The sequence below is a fragment of the Littorina saxatilis genome, linkage group LG7 (genome assembly GCF_037325665.1).
Source record: "Littorina saxatilis isolate snail1 linkage group LG7, US_GU_Lsax_2.0, whole genome shotgun sequence".
Classification (NCBI taxonomy): Eukaryota; Metazoa; Mollusca; class Gastropoda; order Littorinimorpha; family Littorinidae; genus Littorina; species Littorina saxatilis.
Window position 1 is genome coordinate 43,971,524 of NC_090251.1, and position 22,096 is coordinate 43,993,619.

Below are 22,096 nucleotides of genomic sequence, written 5' to 3' on the forward strand. Positions count from 1 at the left end.
TCAGCCAATTCATACATGACTCTCCCGGTCATTTCTCAAGTCAATATTTCCGAGCAAAATAATATCTCCGAGCAAAATATCAATTCAATAAATACCTGTAAACACAGCAGTCGAATCCACCGATTCAATACCGCGGCACGAGTCTAACCGACCTCCCAGCGCCCGGTGAGAAACTTTGCTAGTAAGAGACCCGTCTTCTCTTGTCGATGGTCTGCAAAGCTCTGCTGTCTAATCTATCTACAAACGTGACCTCAGTCAATACTCTTCTCTGATTGGTCACATCTCACACGTGACATCACTGCACTGTACGGACAATATTTCACCGCACGGTGCCTACTCAAAGTTCGTGGCCCATGAAATCTTGTACACCTGCGTCACATAACTCCAATATAATTATGTGCAAATCCGTTTGTCACACAGTGACAGTCACTGAGTGTCAGTCTCTGACAACAACATTGGATGCATGTACCTGTACGTGTATGTATGTATCCTTGCCTTACGTCAGGTACGAAGATAGTTGCCCTGTACAGGGATTTCCTCATTAATGTGGAGAAGAAGAAGAGTACCACTGCCATGTTTTTGCAACCTCTTTTTGACCCAATTCGAGATGCATGAGTCATAATATTTTAAAAATCCTTTTTTTTAAGATTGAATCCAACTTCCAAGACAGTGAATAAAAAATCAAAGCTAGTGCTGGTCAAATGTTTTAATGCTAGAATTAAAAATAGATAACCTTCTCGGAATATAATTGCAAGCAGGTTGGAGGCTAGTTCAAGAATCAAATTGCTGACTTACCCAGGCTGGCTGGTTACAGTGCGTTTCTTTGAAAGGCAATCAATGGTTCTACTGCTCTGCTAGTACAGGGATGTTGCTACAAATTCATACCTATAGGACAAATGTCCTGAGTTCTTCAGCATCAATAGGACATTTGACCGCTTTCAGAAAGTGTAATAGGACATTATGAATTTGCGCCAAACAGCTTATAACATTCCATGGAATTGTTCCAAAGTCATGCGCCCACACACACACGCACACCCACACACACCCACGCGCGCGCGCTGTAGAACACACACATAATATAGTAAATACATCAACAAAGTGTGCGTATAATGTTGTATTTGTTTTGTTTCAAAGAAACCACAAAAAAGAAACCAACATGGACAACTTCAGAGCCGCTGGAGTTGTCTCCCGTACTCTTGTAGCATGCACTGATGTATTCTAAAAATATTCCACTATTTTTAGATCAGTGCGCTGCACCGAGACGGTTATAAATACCCAAACGGCGCATACCGCAAACAGTTCGTGAATTCCCGACAAAAGAAAAGATCCGCATGCGGCACGGGCAACTTCAGTGTCAGCTGAACACGAGAGCGTTCGGTCTTTTAGAAGATTTGTATCTTGAAATGAAAATTAACGAATATCGCGCTGTCCGAAGGAATGGAGTACATATCGGACAATGACCACGCTCAGGCTAAAACGATAGGACATCTGACCGACATGCGGCAATGTGAATCGGACATTTGGGGATTTTCATCAATAAATGTCCGATGTCCGACGCCTAACGACATCCCTGCTAGTACTCACCATTTTGAAAGTGATGTTCTCATGATTGGTACTTCATCTATTATTTTATTGCAGGTCTCCTCTCAGCTGAAAAAGCCAACCGATTGCTGCATGGCTAGCGACGAATCAGGTAAAAGGTTTTATTATGTACAACTGTCAGTGTCAGTGTTATGACATACAGTTTGTTTTTTCCTTCCCCTCTCTCTCATTCTCAAGTTCTGGTCAGAATAACTCATGTGGAGGTGTGCGTGTGTGACTGTGAGCAAGACTGTGAGAGAGTGGTGGTTTTTTTTTATAATTCAGGTTCAGGGATAATAATAAAATAATGAACACCTATACTGACTTAGACTCCAAACCGCAAGCTCTTAGCCTTATTTCACCAGTATGGTGATCACTTCCTCCCGTATTGGAACCATTACTAATATATACTAGAAGCGCATGACTTTCAGTGTGTATGTTTGATTAAAAAAAAATGCATTGCAGTAAACACTGTCACTGTCAGGATAAAATTATCTCAATGAAACTGTGTGTCAAGTTCTATTATTATTTTCCTTTTTTGAGTATGTATAACATGTATATTATGCATGTGTGTAGAGCACAGAGAGCGTAAAACTTTAAAAGGAAAATAATAATAGAACTTGACACACATGATTCCTATGATAATGTAGGACAGTGGCATTGATATCTTTCTAGAATAATATGTCGTTTTACATTCAGTGAAATTTTGACTGAATTAGTGAACTGAATGTATTCAAATATGGTGACAGACATGTATACAATGTAGACAAGTTAAAGTTGTATGTGTGTACATCACTACATGTTCTGTAGCTTACAAGTTACATTGAAAACAGCCTTGACTATAATGGAAATCCACTTAATCACTGTCTTTGGGGTTCCAACAAAAATCAGACGCAGTAGGGGGGGGGGGGGGGGGGGATTTTATTTGAACTTGTCTACCAGGGAAAAAGAATGTTTAAGCTCTTGGCATTTATGTGGGTTTAGTGTGTGTATGTGTGTCAGTTACAAACAGTACACAACTTATTCCTTTATACTCATACTTAGACTTGTTCTTGTCGTTGTGTTTAAGATCCGTTCCTTTCTCATTCATTTGTCAGTAGTGACTGAAGATGACGAAGACCTGGCCAGTGAATGTGGATGAAAAGCAGTGCTATCCAAGTCCAGCTATGATCGATGGGGAAACTACAGCAACAGCCGCAGAGGATCACCGGACAAAAAGAACTGTTTCCCAGTATTGTAAATGTCCACTCAGTATTGGTTGTATTGAGCATTACAACTTGTTGCTATTGTACATTTTTGTCAATGTTTTAAAGGCCCGCTACGCCTCACAGGGCCGGACTAGGCTAAGAGGAGGGGTGGGGGGGGTTGCCAGTGGTGGTCCAGGGGGATGTTCCCCTTGGCGGGGTCAAGGGGCAGAGCCCCTATATTGTGGGAGGCAGGGGGCAAAGCCCCCTGAAGCTGATGGGTAGGTCATATTCTGAGATAGGAAAATGGTCGCTCCTTGCATGAAACGGCATAAAATAAACAATCATAAAAAATGTTTTAAATAAGTGAGGTACATGTTTAGGCTAGGGGGGGGGGGGGGTTGCGCAACCCCCATAACACTCCCCCCACCCCCGGTAGTCCGGCCCTGCCTCATTTAAAAAGTTGTCCTATCGTTTTGAACTGAGCGCTGTCATTGTCCCATAAGAACTCCATTCCTTTGGACGGTGCAATATTCTATATTTTTCTCTCAAGATACACATTTTCAAAAAGAGACCGAGCGCTGAACTGAAGTTGTGCAGTGCGGATCTTGCGTTTTTGGGAATTCCAAACCGTTTGTGATATGAGCTGTTTGGGTACACCTGTCTGCAGCACATTCAAGTTAGGAGTACGGGAGACAACTCCAACTGACCATAAGTCTTGCGTCTGCTTTTGTTTTCAGTTCAAGACATTTTGACGAAGCGCATTGAATTATGCCACCGAAATAAAACTAAGGCCTGTCCACTTACAAAAACTGCTGGGTCAAAGTTCAGTAAATCTTACTTTTTCTTAAAGGTACTGAACTTGTCAAATCCGGCCAGGTGCACAGAGCCCCTGGGGCTTTTAGTCATACCTCAGGCAGCTATCCGTTAGAAGAACTACCAAGTTTCATTGACTTGCACCCAAAGAGTCAAGAAGTGCGATTTTTTTACGAATTAATTTCGTACTCAAACCCGGCTGGTCTTGACCTATTTTTGGATCTAAATTTAGATCAGGTAGATCACCACATCATGCACAAAAAGACACGTCACTAGCAAACTATGTCAGACGTCATCATGAGTTTGTGTAAAACAAAATGGAGGCCGGAATCACTCAGTTGAATCGAACTCAGACCAAACACCACGTAATAACTAGGTTAATTTATGCACTCGCGTGAACAAGAAACTGTCGAGCTTCACAGATGTCGTCGTTGGGTAGTTTTGGGTTTGTTTTACTACCATAGGAGGATTTTTGAACTGTAAATGCACTCAGCTGCAACAAAAACGCAAAGGCTGTGAGCTGCACTGTGCCTTTAAGGAAATGTTCGGCAGTAAAATTGAATTCGGAAAATACATGGAATAACCTGGTTTTCTGCATAAAAATAAATAAAACAATTGTGAATACTTCTTCTGCGTTCGTGGGCTGAAACTCCCATGTACACTCGTGTTTTTGCACGAGTGGATTTTTACGTGTATGATCCTTTTTACCCCGCCATTTAGGCAGCCATACGCCGCTTTCGGAGAATTGTGAATACTGATCGACGTAGAGTGCCGTTGGAAACAGTCGTTACATTGGATTTCTAGGAAACTGTTTAACAGCGACATCATACATCAGAAATTCCTAATATTTGGCACAAAGATACACATGTATCAATCTACAATCATATAGAACGATTTTTGACAACAGACTACAGTTGAATTTTGATATCTTTTGTCATGAGGATGAACGAATTTCTTACTGCATATTCATTACAATAATTAATTTAAATTCAACTGTAGTTTTTAACAAAAAACATGTTCTTTATGATTGTAGATATAATACATGTGTATCCTTAAATATTATGAATTTCTGATGTATGATGTTGCTGTAAAACTGTTTTCTAGAAATCCCATATGGCGCTGTTAATGCTAGATTCCATAGCAACAGCAGTCTATATCCATCCACAATGTTTTCATTCATTTTAATAAGTCACTTCAAGAATTAACCAGAAAACCAAGTTATTCCTTGACTATTCTTCAAGTTTAAAGGCACAATGCAGCTCACAGCCTTAGTTTTGCGTTTTTGTTGCAGCTGAGTGCATTTACAGTTCAAAAATCCTCCTATGGTAGTAAAACAAACCCAAAACTACCCAACGACGACATCTGTGAAGCTCGACAGTTTCTTGTTCACGCGAGTGCATAAATTAACCTAGTTATTACGTGGTGTTTGGTCTGAGTTCGATTCAAATGAGTGATTCCGGCCTCCATTTTGTTTTACACAAACTCATGATGATGTCTGACATAGTTTGCTAGTGACGTGTCTTTTTGTGCATGATGTGGTGATCTACCTGATCTAAATTTAGATCCAAAAATAGGTCAAGACCAGCCGGGACAGAGTCCGAAATTAATTCGTAAAAAAATCGCAGTTCTTGACTCTTTGGGTGCAAGTCAATGAAACTTCGCAGTTCTTCTAACGGATAGCTGCCTGAGGTATGACTAAAAGCCCCAGGGGATCCGTGCACCTGGATTTGACAAGTTCAGTACCTTTAAGTTTGGTAATTTTACTGCCGCACATTGCCTTAAGTCATAAATAAAGGGTTCCAGTAACATACCATTCTTCTTTATTGATTATGAACTTTGGAAGGTTAGATTTTGGAATCAGTTTTTTTTAAATATTTCCTTGATGTGTTGTAATAAGATCAACCGTCTGCTTGGACATATACTAAAGATCCACTACCTGGCTGCTGTCTGCGGAAAATCGATTAATTCATAGACAAATATGCCTTACAGGGAAGCAGCTAGCCAGTTGACTGTACGTGTGTTTGTGTAGAGGTGTTCTTATTGCATGTTCAAGCCAGGACAGATGGTGACCTGAAACATTTACACATTACACATGTATGCAGGACTGCTACTTTAAGCTTAGGTGCAAGTGTGATGATATAATTATTTGTTTGACTGATTATGGGCATTAAAATAAAACTGCAAAAAGAATACTTACACTTGAGATCTGATTTTGTGCGTGTCTGTGTGTGTGTGCGCATGAGGGTGTGTGTGGGCCATTTGACATACTTGCAGAAGAAACCAACAGAGGTAACTGATAAACTGCATTTATTAACACAAAGAGGTAAACAAAGTGAGTTCACACATTTCACAAAAATAAGAAAAGGCAGTCTCACATGTGTGATAGTCTAGAAATACCAATGCATTCACAATATTTAGTACTCGCATGAATGGCCCAAGAAAACTATAGGCTGAGAATGCAAGTTCTAATTTGGCACATTTGTACATGTAGCTGCATCCACTAGACATATATCCATCTTACAATAAAAAAAAACTAGTGGTTAGGACATGGGCCTGAAAATCTCAAGGTCCTAGGTTCGAATCTCTGCAGAGGCATTTACTTTTTCCCCTTAGGCCCCCCCCCCCAAAAAATAGGTCTGTTTACGGTAACATAGGCAAAAAAAATAGGGTCGGTAGGTCGGGATTTTTTATTTATTTTTTTTTTCTTTTCAAAAAAACATATTTTTACGTTATTTTGCCAAAAAAACAAGATTTTTTTTTTTTCTCCCCCAAATGCCAAAAAAATGTCTAGGGTCGCGCGAAAAAACTAGGGTCGGTCGGGTTACCGTAAACAGACCATTTTTTTTTGTTGGCCTTAGTTAAAATAAAAATGCTCAATCGAGAGAGAGCAACCATAAAGTTACCAGCGTAAAAGTAAAGTGTTGAATGCAGCTGTAAAGGTCATGCCAGCAGTGTGGGTCAGTTCTGGTAGCTCTGTCAGCACAGAATGGACTGAATCTGATCATCATCCTCAGCAAAGCCAGGCACCACTCTGCAAGCTGCCTGCAGGTCATATCTCGGCACCTCACTTCCTGGAAAATAAAGAAAATGTATTACTGAGCACATTCAGACTTTGCTGTGCGCTGATGGGGATATGTTTTTGGTATTGAGAAGAGGGTGTGTGGTGGGGGTGCCGGAAGGTAGGTAGGAAGTAATACATGTACTTGTTCTTCACACAATCAGTGGGATGGAGAATGGTGTGGGTGATACTGACAGTGACAACTATTAACTAAACTGTAAACATTGTTCTGTAATATTACAGGTGCCATCATTCCTTCCTGTGAAAACCATTTATTTATATACTTTCATCATTAAAATTAAAAAGAATCTTTCATCATTAAAATTAAAAAGACTTCCTCACAAGAACCTTTCTAACGACATGATATCTTGTTATGCTGCTGATGTGAGCGGTTTTTCTGGAATGTGATGGAAATTTACTATTTTTTTAATTGACAGCATGAGCCCTCATCCCACACACATTCCCTATTTAGCGTTGATACCTTTCAGTTTTGTTGAGAAATGTGATGTGAAGTCATTCAGAAAATTCTAACACTGCGCAGGGGCAGTCAGGGTGTTGATACGTTTTACTATATATATAACTCTTATTCCATGTAAAAAATTTAAAAAAAACTATAAAAAAAAAAAACTGGCCAGATCTGTGATTGTGAGCCAAGGAAAGGACTGACTGTATTTAAAATAATTCCAGTAATGAGTAAATCTTTCATTCTAGCTATTTCATGTTTTACTTTCTTGCATCACAATAGTTCAAATCAATGTTCATACAAACAGCATAATGCACTTTATGAGTATAGGGTTGCAACAAACTTTAAGATGGGAAGGAGAGAGAAAATAAAGATATTTGTACCATTATGTATACAAAGTACATCATACCAATTAGTGAATTACCATGCACAGTATTACTATGCATCTTCAAATGTATGAATAATTTCATCTACAAAGTACTTGTAAATGTAATACAATTTACAAAGAACAAAAGACTGCTGAATGATCTACATCAGTACATGCATGTTTATAGCTACAGACTACCATCACCAATACCTTATAAATGTGTAACTTACTCTTCAGGGGTAGTCTGTAATGTAAAGCACCATGCCAAGTCATCCTGATACCTCTCCAGTACATGTATCCATGTTTAAAGGTAAACTGTTGGAACTGAAAGACAGGAGCTGTATGAATGATGCACATCACCTCTGGTTTCTCGGGAGGCCTGAAAAAACCATAACAATATTAACATAACTATTAACATGTCTTGAAAATGAAATAAGTACTATTTCAACTTCACTATCAGAGCCAAATCACTCACTAATTCAGTAATTGTTTTGTTTATTCTTTTACAACCATAGTTCATACACTGATACAGCAACATTTGATTCTGTGCATATAGATTAAAGATCAAGCATTTTCTAAACTTGAGTAAAAAAAATAAGAACACAACAAGCACACACTCTGTGACTCACAGTCACACCCAGTTACTCAGTAACACACACATGACATACACAACAGATGAATCTTGCTCAGTTCTACAAAGGCCACGTTTGCAATGGTCATGTCTTGGATTTTAAAAACAATAACCTACCTGCTGGTTGATCCAAACCGATGATTGACAATCAGTGAGAGGAAAATGTCCGAGGCTGAGGATACTGCCTGTGGTGGGAGGGCGTTCCATTCGCCAATGGTGCGAGGAAAGAAAGACTGCTGTCTGTATGATGTTCTGCAGGCTGGGAGTTTATGAGCCTCAGCATGGATTGAGCGAGTGCTGAGTGCATTCTTTTCGCTCTATCCTATTAATTCACACATTGACCCTGCAGCAGTGACGATCATTATGGGGGCGAGGACGCCCCCATTCTATACGGATAGTTTCGAGGTTGACCATGGGCAGCGCCATTTTGTTGTGAAATACGTCATCAGTTTGTGTACACAGGAAGTTGTGACATCCGTCACCCTATGGGAGGGGTGACGTCAAAATTGTTCATCTGTAGAAAGTTGTGAAATCCGTCACCCTATGGGAGGGGTGACGTCAAAATTGGTCATCACAGAGTTTGTGTAACACAGGAAGTTGTGAAATACGTCACCCTATGGGAGGGGTGACGTCAAAATTGTTCAACAAAAACATGATATGTCGCATTGTGCAGGGTCAACTGCAACAAACTCAAACCGAGCCATTCATACCTAGCTGTATTTGAGTGACTTATATACCCGACATTTTTATTTCTTATTTTTAGCACAGGTGTAGGAAAAATCATGAACCAAAATGTTATTTATTTTCTAATTTAACATTTTTTTTACAAATATGACCATGGTCTTTTAAACATACAGTGACATTAAACATTGTTATGTTAAAAAAAAGAAAAAAGAAAAAAAGCTTTTGTGCACAAATCAGAAAATACATTGTACATTTTACCTACAGGCCAAACCGTGAGTGTCTGTGGCAAAGCCCGACCCAGGAAATTGCACTGATTTTATATTTAGATCAGAGCGAAATTGTCAAGAACAGGCGCTTGCATTTGGATGTGTCCAATGATAGTAGGTTTGGTTGTGATCAATCAGAATAATGTAGGAATAAAAATGTATGACAGTTTAGTATGATGACATGTAATTCACATATGCTGAAATATGATATTATACATCATGTAATATTATTATGGCTGTTGCCATGACCATAAAACCTAACAAAGGTTTAATGTAATGTAATTCAAAATACCAAAACCGAGCACCTATTAATCTCGTCTTTGCGCGTGAAGATTGAGGCCGTCTGCCAGTAGCGGTTAGGTCATACAGTGGAACCCCTCTCTAGCGACCTTTAAAATGTTGACAAAAATCGGTCCTTGTGGAGGGGGGTCCTTACAGAGGGAGGGGGGCGGAGTCAGGGGGCCACAAAGAAAGTCAGATTTAAAAAAAAGAAAAGAAAACAGAGAAGTTTGAGTTGCTGACGACCGTTCTCTCTGAAAGCAAACTGCTTCGATTTCATGTTTGTCCTTGGTGTCCACCAGTTCTGGTGCATGTACTACCCTGGCCAAGTTTCCTCTCAAGACATCAAAGAGACCGCCCCAGTATACTCTACAGCCTCTGGGCGAACCACCTCTCATAGCTAAAACTGGGTCAATGACCCCTGGGAAGAAGGTCAGTGTCTATAAAATTTTACTCCTAGGCCTGCGGCCAGGGGGGGGGGAGTATACCGGTACCATTTGAGAATCAGACCAAATGAGAATTGAACCATTTGAGAACATCCTTTTTTTTCAATCACTACATCGAAGGCCTGCGGCCCGGGGTTTACATGGGTTGGTTTGTTTGTTTGTTTCAAACCCACACCCATATACACACATTTCCCATTTAAACCATTTGTCGGCCCCCTGTCGATATTTATCGACTAAGTTCCTTGTTTCTATATTGCAATCGGCAAAGTTCGTCGCCTCACGCAAAATGTGTGCCTACGGCGATGCGCGAGACGCGTCAGCTGACTAGTGCCAGAGGTCACAGACTTTGCGCATGGGAATTTACCGTCCAGTTTATTTCTGTTTACTGCGTTTTCACTGGGAATTCGACATCTCTTGTTCAAGGTGAGTGTTTATATTTATCAGGAGTCCAAATTTTTGTTTTCTTTTTGTCATTCAACTCATGAAAACCGACGTGAGTTAGCATCGAAGTTGGCAGTCGGTTACCCCGCCGGTCACGGCTTTGAGAAAAAATGGCGTTTTCATGCACCAACACGCGATGGTTCCATTTTTATGATGAAATCATTCATTGTGGAATTTTTTTAAATCGGCAGAGGGGCAAGCATTCACTAACTTTGTAAGTAATAAAATTAATTTCGAAATTTTAACTGATTTACGCTAGTTGTTATTGTTGAAAGTAAAACTGAAAACGGTGTCCCGTGAAATTATTCAACAGGGCCGAAAAGTTTCAAAGTCCGATGTGCAAAAGTTGCATTTTGTGTCAAGAAAAATACATAAAAAGAAGCATTTGATTTTAAAGCTGCCCTGTGTGTGTTGTAATTTGTTTATGATAGTAATGCATGGCGGCGAACTTTTTAAACATGAAGTCCACGATTTATACTAAAAAGTCTCCTCAAGTCTCAGAATTAAAATGTTTTCAGCAGGGAAGCCTCGAAAATGCGTCTTTTTTTGCTAATTTCCAAAAGTTTTGCAATCAATATCTTCAACAGAAAAATTCAGAAAATTTCAGAAAAAATGTAATGGTGTTAATGATTATGTTTTTGAAAGCAAGGTGCATCCATTTTTCCTTTTTTTTTCCCTTACTTTAATTAAATCATTGCATTAAAGTTGGGATATTTGGACATATTTGCAGATGATAACAGAATTTCAGTCCCAGTCTAAGAGCTATTGCTGCATGACTCTACCGACAATCAAAGAGTCAAATAAATCATAAAATATGTCATGTCATATATGAAAAGAAAGGGTTTTTCCTGTACAATTCATCTGTACATGTGTCATATCTGTACTGCTGCTTATCTGACTTTAATTTCATATAATAATGATAATTTAACAGATTTACAGTTACCTTAAAGTCAAAGCATTATACATTTTTTTTGTTTTTTGTTTGTGGTGAGCTGTTAATTTTATACTTATAATAATAATTATTGTTTGCAAAGAGTGTTGCAACAAGGAATCAGAAACACATGTAATTGGTTATTTATGTAGGGGCATTTGTAATATGTTTATGTTGTCATTATTTTAATGATCTTCCAGATGGGGCGGTGGAAACGTGTTGGATGAAGACTGAGGAAGACAAGTTGTTGCAGTTTTGTACTCAGATCCAGTAAGTATTTTTCATAATTTAAATTTAAAATAATACACTATATTGTCAGCAGTTTTGAATGTAGAAGGGATGACCGAATTTAGGTATGTCAAGTACTCTAGCCTGGATTTATGATTTGTGAAGGGAAATGCAAAAAGGAGGGACTAACTACATATTTCTCCTGTTCCCAACTGTGAGACAGAGTTAAAAGCAAAGCCATACATAATAACATAACACAATGACAACAGGGCCAAAGAAATTTTCACAAGGCAGAGCCTTTTTCCGTTTTTGCCTTGAAAGGACCTACTAGTCTTTCTATAAACACATTTCCAAGGCTACTTATGTACTTGTTGTTGGAAATATCAAGTTAGATTAAATGACTACATTTTCTTTTTATTTGTCAGGCTTGACGAGGGTGCTCCAGCAGAACCTTGGGAGTGGGGTGATTTTCTGATTGAGGACTGCCCTGGGCCGATGTGTGCGGAGCTAACTGTTGATCCCGATTCATCAGGAACCGAAGATTTTAAAGATTAACTTAGTTTAACTGATGACAGGTGTTGTGTTTAATAAAAATTACTCAGAAAATTTTTGATTCTTTGCTTTGTTCTTATTTATTGTGTATGCAACAAAACAAAAAAACACTAAAATAGGGAGAGGTGATAGAAAAGAAAGCACGCATCATCACCTTCATACCAAAACTTGATAACACTGTATGACAGGAAACTAATTTATTCACACACAAAAAAAACAAAGAGCAGGCAGATGAATGCAGTCACAATGAATGAAGTATACGTCACTATGCATATGAGCACAGTTTAAAATTCACACAAGCATCAGAATATTTGCAGTACCAAACAAGTCGCGAAAGGCGAAAATACAATATTTAGTCAAGTAGCTGTCGAACTCACAGAATGAAACTGAACGCAATGCCATTTAGCGCGGTAGTGGTTACGCTATGCTGCATAGCACGCTTTTCTGTACCTCTCTTCGTTTTAGCTTTCTGAGCGTGTTTTTAATCCAAACATATCATATCTACATGTTTTTGGAATCAGGAACCGACAAGGAATAAGATGAAAGTGTTTTTAAATTGATTTGGACAATTTAATTTTGATAATAATTTTTATATATTTAATTTTCAGAGCTTGTTTTTAATCCGAATATAACATATTTATATGTTTTTGGAATCAGCAAATGATGGAGAATAAGATAAACGTAAATTTGGATCGTTTTATAAATTTTTATTTTTTTTTACAATTTTCAGATTTTTAATGACCAAAGTCATTAATTAATTTTTAAGCCACCAAGCTGAAATGCAATACAGAAGTCCGGGCTTCGTCGAAGATTACTTGACCAAAATTTCAACCAATTTGGTTGAAAAATGAGGGCGTGACAGTGCCGCCTCAACTTTCACGAAAAGCCGGATATGACGTCATCAAAGACATTTATCAAAAAAATGAAAAAAACGTTCGGGGATTTCATACCCAGGAACTCTCATGTCAAATTTCATAAAGATCGGTCCAGTAGTTTAGTCTGAATCGCTCTACACACACACACAGACACACAGACACACGCACATACACCACGACCCTCGTTTCGATTCCCCCTCGATGTTAAAATATTTAGTCAAAACTTGACTAAGGCAAAAAAAAAAAAATTGTCTGTTTAGGGTAACCCGACCGACCCTATCGATTTGGCGCCGACCCAAAAACTTTTTTTTGATTTCAAAAAAAAAAAAGAAAAAAAAAGAGGTAAAAATGCTAAAAAGAGACATTTGGCGTTTCTTTCTCTCCCTTTCTCTCTGTTTTATTTATACGTTAGTTTTGAAACATGTATTCATCAAATATAAGAAGTGAATGTTCAGCCAACATAGCATTTACACACACACACACACACACAAAAAAAAAAAAACAAAAAAAAAAACCACCTACCTACCGACCCTACTTTTTTTGGTCATGTTACCCTAAACAGACAATTTTTTTTTTTTGGCCTAAATATAAAAATGCACATGACAATGGAAAAGAAAACCATTATTCTGCTTCTGGACTTTTCACAGAGTTTGACAGGACAACATAACCAGTTCAGTTCCCAAATATAAATGCTTGCACTCCACACATCAGTTCACCTGTACCCATACACTGAAAGTACTGAGGAAAGAGCTAGAGATCAGTATGGACTGCCAAATATGTCCAAAACATGCTAGCCATCTGAATACTGATTCAAGCTATGTCTACCAGATGCACATGCTGCATAAAGTGACAACATGAATACCTTCAGTCCTGAACCTAAGGAATATCATTCATAAGTTCATGGTACCTTGTCCACATCTGTGCACCCTGCATCTTTATTATTGACGCATGAGTGAAGCTTATAAAGTCTTAAATGTTTCATCATCTCATCCACATTGCCATCTCTTGAGACGATACTTGCCGCTATGGCAGTAAGAGATGATTTCTCTGAAGATATTAATAATAATATAGGCATCCTCTTCAATCCTTTTAATAGCGTTGATGAGCAGGTCTCTGAAGGTTGTATTGCTTAGGCGGGTGTTCCTCTCAGCATTACAGCAGTCTCCCTCAACCAGTCCGTCTAAAACTGCAACTGCATCAGACTGGGCGTCACCGTTGTCAATTCAATGCTCACTGGCTGAAACAGAGAATGATAACGTACAACTTAATGAATGCAATCAGGTAAATTTCAACATCAGGATAATACACAGCACAATTCATGTTTACTGTTCATCATGTAAAAACTAAAATGAACATGTTTTGTAAGTATGCAGGTTCCCAAACAGATGTCTACTATAACAGAAATCCCCATTCACAAATTCCTACTTCACTGCTTTCAGGAGATGCATTAATCTGTTGGGCTTCAAGGTCCACTGATAACACGGTTTTACTGTGATTGGTATGTTGGTAAATTCCATGTAGGCTAATACTATAATAACTTACATTGTTATTTTATTAGGGTAGGTGTTTCAGTTAGACTAGATATATATCATTATGATAATAATTATGAAACACACACGCACAGATGGAGTCTTACCTTTCAAATGTGGCTTGTTGTGCTTCTTGGTGACATGTCTTCTGAAACCGCTGATAGAGGCATAACTATTAACTGTTGGTGCAATCGGGACACTTGAAATTCTTAGCAGACGAACGTTGACGCTTTGCACTTGCAGGAGACGGAAGAACCGTTTTGCTTGCGATTTCGTCACTTTCAGGTTCGGAACCGCTTTCACATCATCATCCGTAAATTCTCCAAAAATGTACTCCGGGCCAGTGGCAAGTCGTCCCACTTCAGAAAATCCTCTTTTGTCGACATCCTTTATCCCACAACAAGCGCTAAAACGTAAACAGGAAGCCGAACAGAATCGGTTAAGTTGTATCTCCGGCAGAGAGGAGCTCTGCAAGGGACGGTATTACACTACCGCGGACCGCCGCGGACAGTTCGTGGCATACGCAGTTACCTTTTCCTGCGGTAGGCGACCATCCTCGCAGGCGCAGTGAATGAGTTTCCTATCTATCTAATATAGGTCCCTGGTAGCTCGGATTGCACTCATTCCAGCGCTACCGTGTACTGGGTCAGCGAGACACGAACGACAACTCAAATCGATAAGCATCCGAACACATCGGAACTTCCGTTTACGTTCGTAGCTACTCGGAAATAGCCTTCGGGATTGAAAGCCCGCAACTGACGTGTGAAAAAAAATTTCGCAGCCCGGACTTCAGTATTGCATTTCAGCTTGGTGGCTTAAAAATTAATTAATGACTTTGGTCATTAAAAATCTGAAAATTGTAAAAAAAAATAAAAATTTATAAAACGATCCAAATTTACGTTTATCTTATTCTCCATCATTTGCTGATTCCAAAAACATATAAATATGTTATATTTGGATTAAAAACAAGCTCTGAAAATTAAATAATATAAAAATTATTATCAAAATTAAATTGTCGAAATCAATTTAAAAACACTTTCAACTTATTCCTTGTCGGTTCCTGATTCCAAAAACATATAGATATGATATGTTTGGATTAAAAACACGCTCAGAAAGTTAAAACAAAGAGAGGTACAGAAAAGCGTGCTATCCTTCTTAGCGCAACTACTACCCCGCTCTTCTTGTCAATTTCACTGCCTTTGCCATGAGCGGTGGACTGACGATGCTACGAGTATACGGTCTTGCTGAAAAATGGCATTGCGTTCAGTTTCATTCTGTGAGTTCCACAGCTTGACTAAATGTAGTTAATTTCGCCTTACGCGACTTGTTTGTAGTTTTGTCTTGATGGTTTAGAGTCAAGCATAGTAGAGGCGGAGGAATTAAGGGGGACACTAACTCCTAGCTGTGTTTATTTTAAATTTCTTTACAGCGAGCTGCGGCGCAGTGGTCCGGCGCGACATGTGTGTGGTGATTTATTCCTTTTTTGTAGTTTTGTCTTGGTGGTTTAGAGTCAAGCATAGTAGAGGCGGAGGAATTAAGGGCGCTTTAAAATAATTGTTAACAAAAATAGAGATCTTGTCTTAGCAAGAAAAGGACAAGAAACATTCGTAACAGTTTTTGCCTATGAAAGGTTCTTCAGGACCAAATTGTAAAAGAAAATCCGACAAAAAACAACAGAAAAGCCTCTTAAACCCTCTTGAACTTGTTGTTTGCATAAAATAAGAACACCCAGTAACGACATACGCTAAAAAGCATCTTGTATGAGAACAACCTGGCGACTCAATGGCGTGACGGTTATGCAAGACCAGGTCATCATAGGATAACCACACTGAAGTGTCACTAAACAGCTAGGCTATTTCTATTCTCGTAATGTGTGTGTGTGTGTGTGTGTGTGTGTGTGTGTGTGTGTGTGTGTGTGTGTGTGTGTGTGTGTGTGATAGGTGATGTGTGCGTGCGTTCGTGATTGCGTGCGTGCGTGTGTACGTACGTTGCCGGTGCATGTGTGTATATGAGTTTGATTATGCGTGTTTGCGTGTCTTCAAGGCAAGTGTGTTTGCAGTTTGTGCGAGCGCGAATGTCTATGCCCATCAGTATAGAGGAGTTTCTTGATTGATTGATTGGTTGTTTTATTTATTTATTCATGGTTGTAATTGTTTTAATGAATATTTATTTACTTTTTGTGTGGAAGGGGAGGGGGTACTTGTTTAACTATCCTTAGCGGATTATGACTTTATTCAGTTATGCTGCAGAAAAACAGAAATGCTGGAGAAAAACTGTTTGTTTCTGCAGCATTTCTGCATAATGTCATCTTTCGCGAGAGCAACGTTTTTTTTCTGCAGTAAAACAGTTTTACTGCAGTAAAATTGAAATCAAGAATGCTGCAGTAAAACGGTGATGTTGTTTTACTGGAGAAAAACTGTTTACACTTTTTCTTCAGCATTTTGGCATTATTCAGTTATTCTGCAGAAAAACAGAAATGCTGGAGAAAAACTGTCTTTTCTGCAGCTTTTCTGCATAATGTCATCTTTCGCCGAAGCAACGGGTTTTTCTGGAGCAAAACATTTTACTGCAGTAAAATTGAAATCAAGAATGCTGCAGTAAAACGGTGCTGTTGTTTTACTGCATAAAACCTGTTTACACTTTTTCTGCAGCATTTTGTACTGGCTCATTATAATGTTGGAGCACGCGAGCCCCCCTCTGTCGAGAGATGGACTCATCCAGAATTACCAATAGTTACAAACTATTGTACTATCCCAGGGGGCGACGAATACAAACGCTACTTTACAAGGTCGTTCGTTTTTCTCCAGAAAAACTGTCACAGACTATTCTGAAGAAAAAGTTAATCGCAATAATGCTGCAGAAAACCAAGTAACATATGCTTCAGAAAAACTGTTTTAAGGCAGTAAAAAACGTTGCTTCGGCGAAAGATGACATCATGCAGAAATGCTGCAGAAAAGACAGTTTTTCTCCAGCATTTTGGTTTTTCTCCAGAATAACTGAATAATGTCATAATCCGCCGAGAGCCAGTACAAAATGCTGCAGAAAAAATGTAAACAGGTTTTCTGCAGTAAAACAACAGCACCGTTTTACTGCAGCATTCTTGATTTCAATTTTACTGCAGTAAAATGTTTTGCTGCAGAAAAAACCGCTGCTTCGGCGAAAGATGACATTATGCAGAAATGCTGCAGAAAAGAACGGTTTTTCTCCAGCATTTGTCTTTCCTGCAGAATAACTGAATAAAGTCATAATCCGCTAAGGATATTTAACTCGAACCCGTTTCTTAACCAGTCATGTTTATGTATTTCACTTACTGTTTACTGCTGGTAGGCCGTGAATGCAATCTGATTTCTATTGTGCTCATCGTTGGAAATGGTTGTAGGTTTGTAAAGTTTGTTAACCAAAATGCGTGGGTATTGTAACACTCTCGCGCACACTGAAACACGCACACACACACATACGCACACACACACACACACGCACACACACACACGCGTACGCACGCACACACGCACACACACACACACACACACACACACACACACACACACACACACACGCACACACACACACTCATTAATGAGTCACAGTCTTGCAACATTTCTGAACTTATATTTATAAACACGTGTATATCTTAGCGCATTTGAAAAATGAAAAAGTTTGAGGCATTCATCAAAAGTGAAGTGTTCTATAGGCTGTACACAACCAGTTCTCATCAGATTTTCAATAATCAAACGAGTGGACTACTTCGGTTACCATACGACCGGATATGAAGTGTCCTATAGGCTGTACACAACCAGTTCTCATCAGATTTTCAATAATCAAACGAGTAGACTACTTCGGTCACCATACGACCGCATAAAATTATGAAGTGTCCTATATAGGCTGTACACAACAAGTTCTCATCAGATTTTCAATAATCAAACAAGTGGACTACTTCGGTTACCATACGACCGGATATGAAGTGTCCTATAGGCTGTACACAACCAGTTCTCATCAGACTTTCAATAATCAAACAAGTGGACTACTTCGGTTACTATACGACCGGGTATAAAGTGTCCTATAGGCTCTACACAACCAGTTTTCATCAGATTTTCAATAATCAAACGAGTGGGCTACTTCGGTTACTAAACGACCGGATATGAAGTGTCCTATAGGCTGTACACAACAAGTTCTCATCAGATTTTCAATAATCAAACAAGCGGACTACATCGGTTACCATACGACCGGGTATAAAGTGTCCTATAGGCTGTACACAACCAGATCTCATCAGATTTTCAATAATCAAACGAGTAGACTACTTCGGTCACCATACGACCGGATATGAAGTGTCCTATAGGCTGTACACAACAAGTTCTCATCAGATTTTCAATAATCAAACAAGCGGACAACATCGGTTACCATACGAACGGGTATAAAGTGTTCTATAGGCTGTACACAACCAGATCTTATCAGATTTTCAATAATCAAACAAGTGGACTACTTCGGTTACTATACGACCGGGTATAAAGTGTCCTATAGGCTCTACACAAACAATGCTCATTCGGTCAATCATCAAAGGTGACCAAGGTGGATGCAGACTGGTAAATCTCATCCGTCTCATTACGAGTCAGGATAGGGAGGAGGGTTAACTGCGCTATAGTCAACAGGTGGGCGTGCAATGTCCACCAAGGCATGGCCTTTCTCCTCAAGAACAGGAGGGTCGGTGACTGTGTAGACTGGGGGTGGGTCTGCCCATCTGCCGAGTGTGGTGGAGGGGCCCACCTTGTTGAAAGAAGCCACGCTTCTGTTGAAAGACAGTAAAATGACCATTTTCAGCGCACTATATTTTACTTGGTAGGTAAAAATAAACAGTAAGAGCTCAAAAATACTGTACTCACGTTGAAACGAAGAATATGGAACAAATACGAGCGACGTTTCGACCACTTGGGTCTGCCTTAGCTCAGTTAAATCTCAGACATTTTTGAGCGGCAAATACTTGATTTGGTAGGTGTGTTTACACAGTAAGATCTAAGCCAAATTTCGTGAAAACAAAACCTCTTACAAATGATCCTGACGATGGATGACACAGCTGAACAGTTGATAACCAGCTAGTGTTACTTGTTATGCGGTTTTGTTGCGATCACGCTAGAACAAATTAATACATTGCGAAGAACAATGAACGTGCGTACAAATGTGTTGGACCAACTACACACGATAAGGCAAAGCCTATTCACGGATAGTACATATTTGCAAGACTCTTCATTTTATCCTTCTGATATGACAGTAATTTACCTGATGTACCCATGTTATCAGCCCACACAGTGACACACACACAGTGACACACACACACAGTGACACACACACACCCACACACACAGTGGCACACAAACAGTGGCACACAAACAGTGGCACACACACACACACACACACACAAACATACACACACACTATCTCTCACACCACTACAACTCAAATGTATGACCACATAGAACAACATTCATTATAACAGAACATTGCATACACTATTGATACACATGTTTAACCTTCTTTGTTTATGACGTATGAGTGTTGGCCGACTGACTTACTGTGACCTGGCGGCTTTCACGTGCTTCCATTTGTAAAGAGCTGCCAGCACAAAGCCAAGGAGTGCAAGACTTCCCAAACAAGCCAAGGAGATGATCATCGCCAGGTTTGTTTCCTTCCCTTCGTGGTCGCCTTCAGGGGGCTTGCCTGTGGGAAACTGGTGAGGATCTTTGGGATCTGAAAATGAATGGACATTTGTGTCATGTTATACAGTTTGTTGGGGTTTGAGCTCTCTCTCTTCCCCTCTCTCTCTCTCTCTCGCTTTCTCTCTCTCTCTGTCTCTCTTCCTTCCTCTTTTCTATTCTTTTTGTGGTGAATGTCCGAGTATATATGTGATTAGAGTAGCGCTAGTCCCTCGCTGGGCGAGGGCTGGTTGAAAAAAAGCTCGCTTGTATTGCTTATGCAACAACGCTCGTAACACAACACTTGATTTGATTTGATTTGAATTGATTTGATTTGAATTGATTTGATTTGAATTGATTTGATCCCTCTCTTTCTCTCTCTCTCTCGCTCTCTCTTCTCGACCAAAAAAAGCTCGTTTGCATTGCTTATGCCACAACGCTCGTAAAATAAAATTTGATTCGATTTGATCTCTCTCTCTCTCTCTCTCTCTCTCTCTCTCTCTCTCTCTCTCTCTCTCTCTCTCTCTCTCTCTCTCTCTCTCTCCCTTCCCACCCCTCTTTGTCTTCGTCATTCTTCCCCCTTATCGCCCTCCTTCAGTGACGTACATCGACACTGCGTGACGTCAGTTGCTCCCATGATGTCCCAGGTGCGGTCATCGGGACAGGGCTTACAGGTATCTGAGGAGGGCTGGTCCTGGTACTGACCAAGTGGACACAGCACACACTGGTCATCTTCTGCTTTGCTGCCCGCTGGACACGGAACTGGTGACACACACGACCAAAAAGAGAAAATTGTATCATCATCAACGTCGTCGTCATTTTCGTCGTCGTCATCATCATCATCATCATCATCTGTCTCCTAACTGAGAAAGTCGTCGATGGGAGGGGGGGGGAGGGGGGCGGGGGGGGGGGGAGGGGGGGTTGCGTGAGGGACGTGGTGGCAGAAGAGACAGAAGAGGCAGAAACCCTTCTCCAGGCAGTTCTGTTGGGGGTCGTCCACAGAAGGTCAGGGGAGGTAATCTTTGTCAATTCGTTCACGTTGTTGGACCAGCTCTTCCGTTTTCTCTCACGTCTGTGTCCTTCTGCGACGGTTTTGGAGAGGGTGTCATGCATTGTGACGTGGGCGGACCACACAAATATTAGACGTTTGACGGTTGCCACACGCCCTGGATCGTGGAACGCCTAGTTGTGTCCACCGCAGGCGCTACACACGATTATGTCCCCCGCAAGACCAACCACATGGTAGGTGTCTCCAAATTAATGCCTTAAAATAGTAGATAACCAGACTTTCTTGTATTGAAGTTTATATCATACTGACCGGTACTTTTTTTTGCATTGGATCAGCCAGTTTTCTTACCATTCATACTCTCGTGTACTACATAAGAGAAGAAATTTCACCAAGACAGGTCAGAAATACTGTCCCCCACGTTAAAATGATAAAATAACACAAAGCACGGTCAACAGAAGGGCTTAAATCTTCTTGCTTGTCAAAGTCTAACTACTTGTGGATACTGCTTTCCATTTTAAAGTTTCAGCTTAGTTTAGTTTAGACTCACGATGGGTACAAAGATCAACAGTGACATTTGACGGGGTAAGATCCCCCCGCAGCTTGGTCAAAAATGCGGGGGACCTTATCTGGTGTCTGCGGGGGACCTTACCCACTGAGAATCGAGTACCACAAAATAACGCTAGATTAGAGCAGCTTATCCGCGATGCTGGTGCCCCAAAACGCCCATGCAAGTCTGCAAGGTATCGAAGATTGAACTGTGAGTATTAGAATAGTGATTGAAATGGTAGTTCTGGGTTAATTTGTAAGAAATTGAGATCTCACTGCGTAATTTTCACGGACTTCGGCAGAAAATCGAACGCCACTGTTCACGAGTACACAACAAGACCTAAGTAAATATTGTACTTATAGCCTAGGCTTCGGAATATCTATAATAAATAATGTGATCTGCCATAAAATACCTTCACAGGGCAATTCTTTTGCGATATATCAACTCTGCTTCCGCGTGCGGGGGACATAATCGTGTGAAGCGCCTGCGGTGGACACAAATAGGCGTTCCACGATCCAGGGCGTG

At 40.0% G+C, this 22,096-nt stretch overlaps 1 protein-coding gene and 3 long non-coding RNA genes across 7 annotated transcripts in view; 1 reads left to right on the top strand and 3 right to left on the bottom strand.

The window, feature by feature from the left end:
* Nucleotides 1-5,560: 5,560 nt before the first annotated feature.
* Nucleotides 5,561-9,091, bottom strand: LOC138971550 (uncharacterized). Its single transcript, XR_011457291.1, has 3 exons — nucleotides 8,218-9,091; nucleotides 7,700-7,848; nucleotides 5,561-6,652 (listed from the first exon to the last, which is right to left on the bottom strand). It is a non-coding gene; the product is annotated as an uncharacterized lncRNA (long non-coding RNA).
* Nucleotides 9,092-11,355: 2,264 nt separating this feature from the next.
* LOC138971547 (uncharacterized) lies at nucleotides 11,356-12,123 on the top strand. The gene is made up of 2 exons (XR_011457287.1): nucleotides 11,356-11,417; nucleotides 11,801-12,123. It is a non-coding gene; the product is annotated as an uncharacterized lncRNA (long non-coding RNA).
* Nucleotides 12,124-13,031: 908 nt separating this feature from the next.
* Nucleotides 13,032-14,724, bottom strand: LOC138971546 (uncharacterized). Its single transcript, XR_011457286.1, has 2 exons — nucleotides 14,439-14,724; nucleotides 13,032-14,039 (listed from the first exon to the last, which is right to left on the bottom strand). It is a non-coding gene; the product is annotated as an uncharacterized lncRNA (long non-coding RNA).
* Nucleotides 14,725-17,924: 3,200 nt separating this feature from the next.
* Nucleotides 17,925-22,096, bottom strand: part of LOC138971548 (sushi, von Willebrand factor type A, EGF and pentraxin domain-containing protein 1-like) — a 91,945-nt gene continuing 87,773 nt past the window's right edge. The window contains exons 29-32 of one of the 4 annotated variants that reach the window (XR_011457290.1): nucleotides 20,622-20,777; nucleotides 19,896-20,070; nucleotides 18,627-19,114; nucleotides 17,925-18,165 (exon numbers count right to left, since the gene is read on the bottom strand). Coding sequence is in view for 1 of the 4 variants with exons in the window: in XM_070344298.1 (XP_070200399.1) it covers nucleotides 18,931-19,114; nucleotides 19,896-20,070; nucleotides 20,622-20,777 (515 nt within the window). In the remaining 3 variants the exon portion in view is untranslated. Of the gene's footprint in view, nucleotides 19,115-19,895; nucleotides 20,071-20,621; nucleotides 20,778-22,096 lie in introns of all 4 variants that reach the window. The other 3 variants (XR_011457289.1, XR_011457288.1, XM_070344298.1) reach the window with 3 other exon arrangements.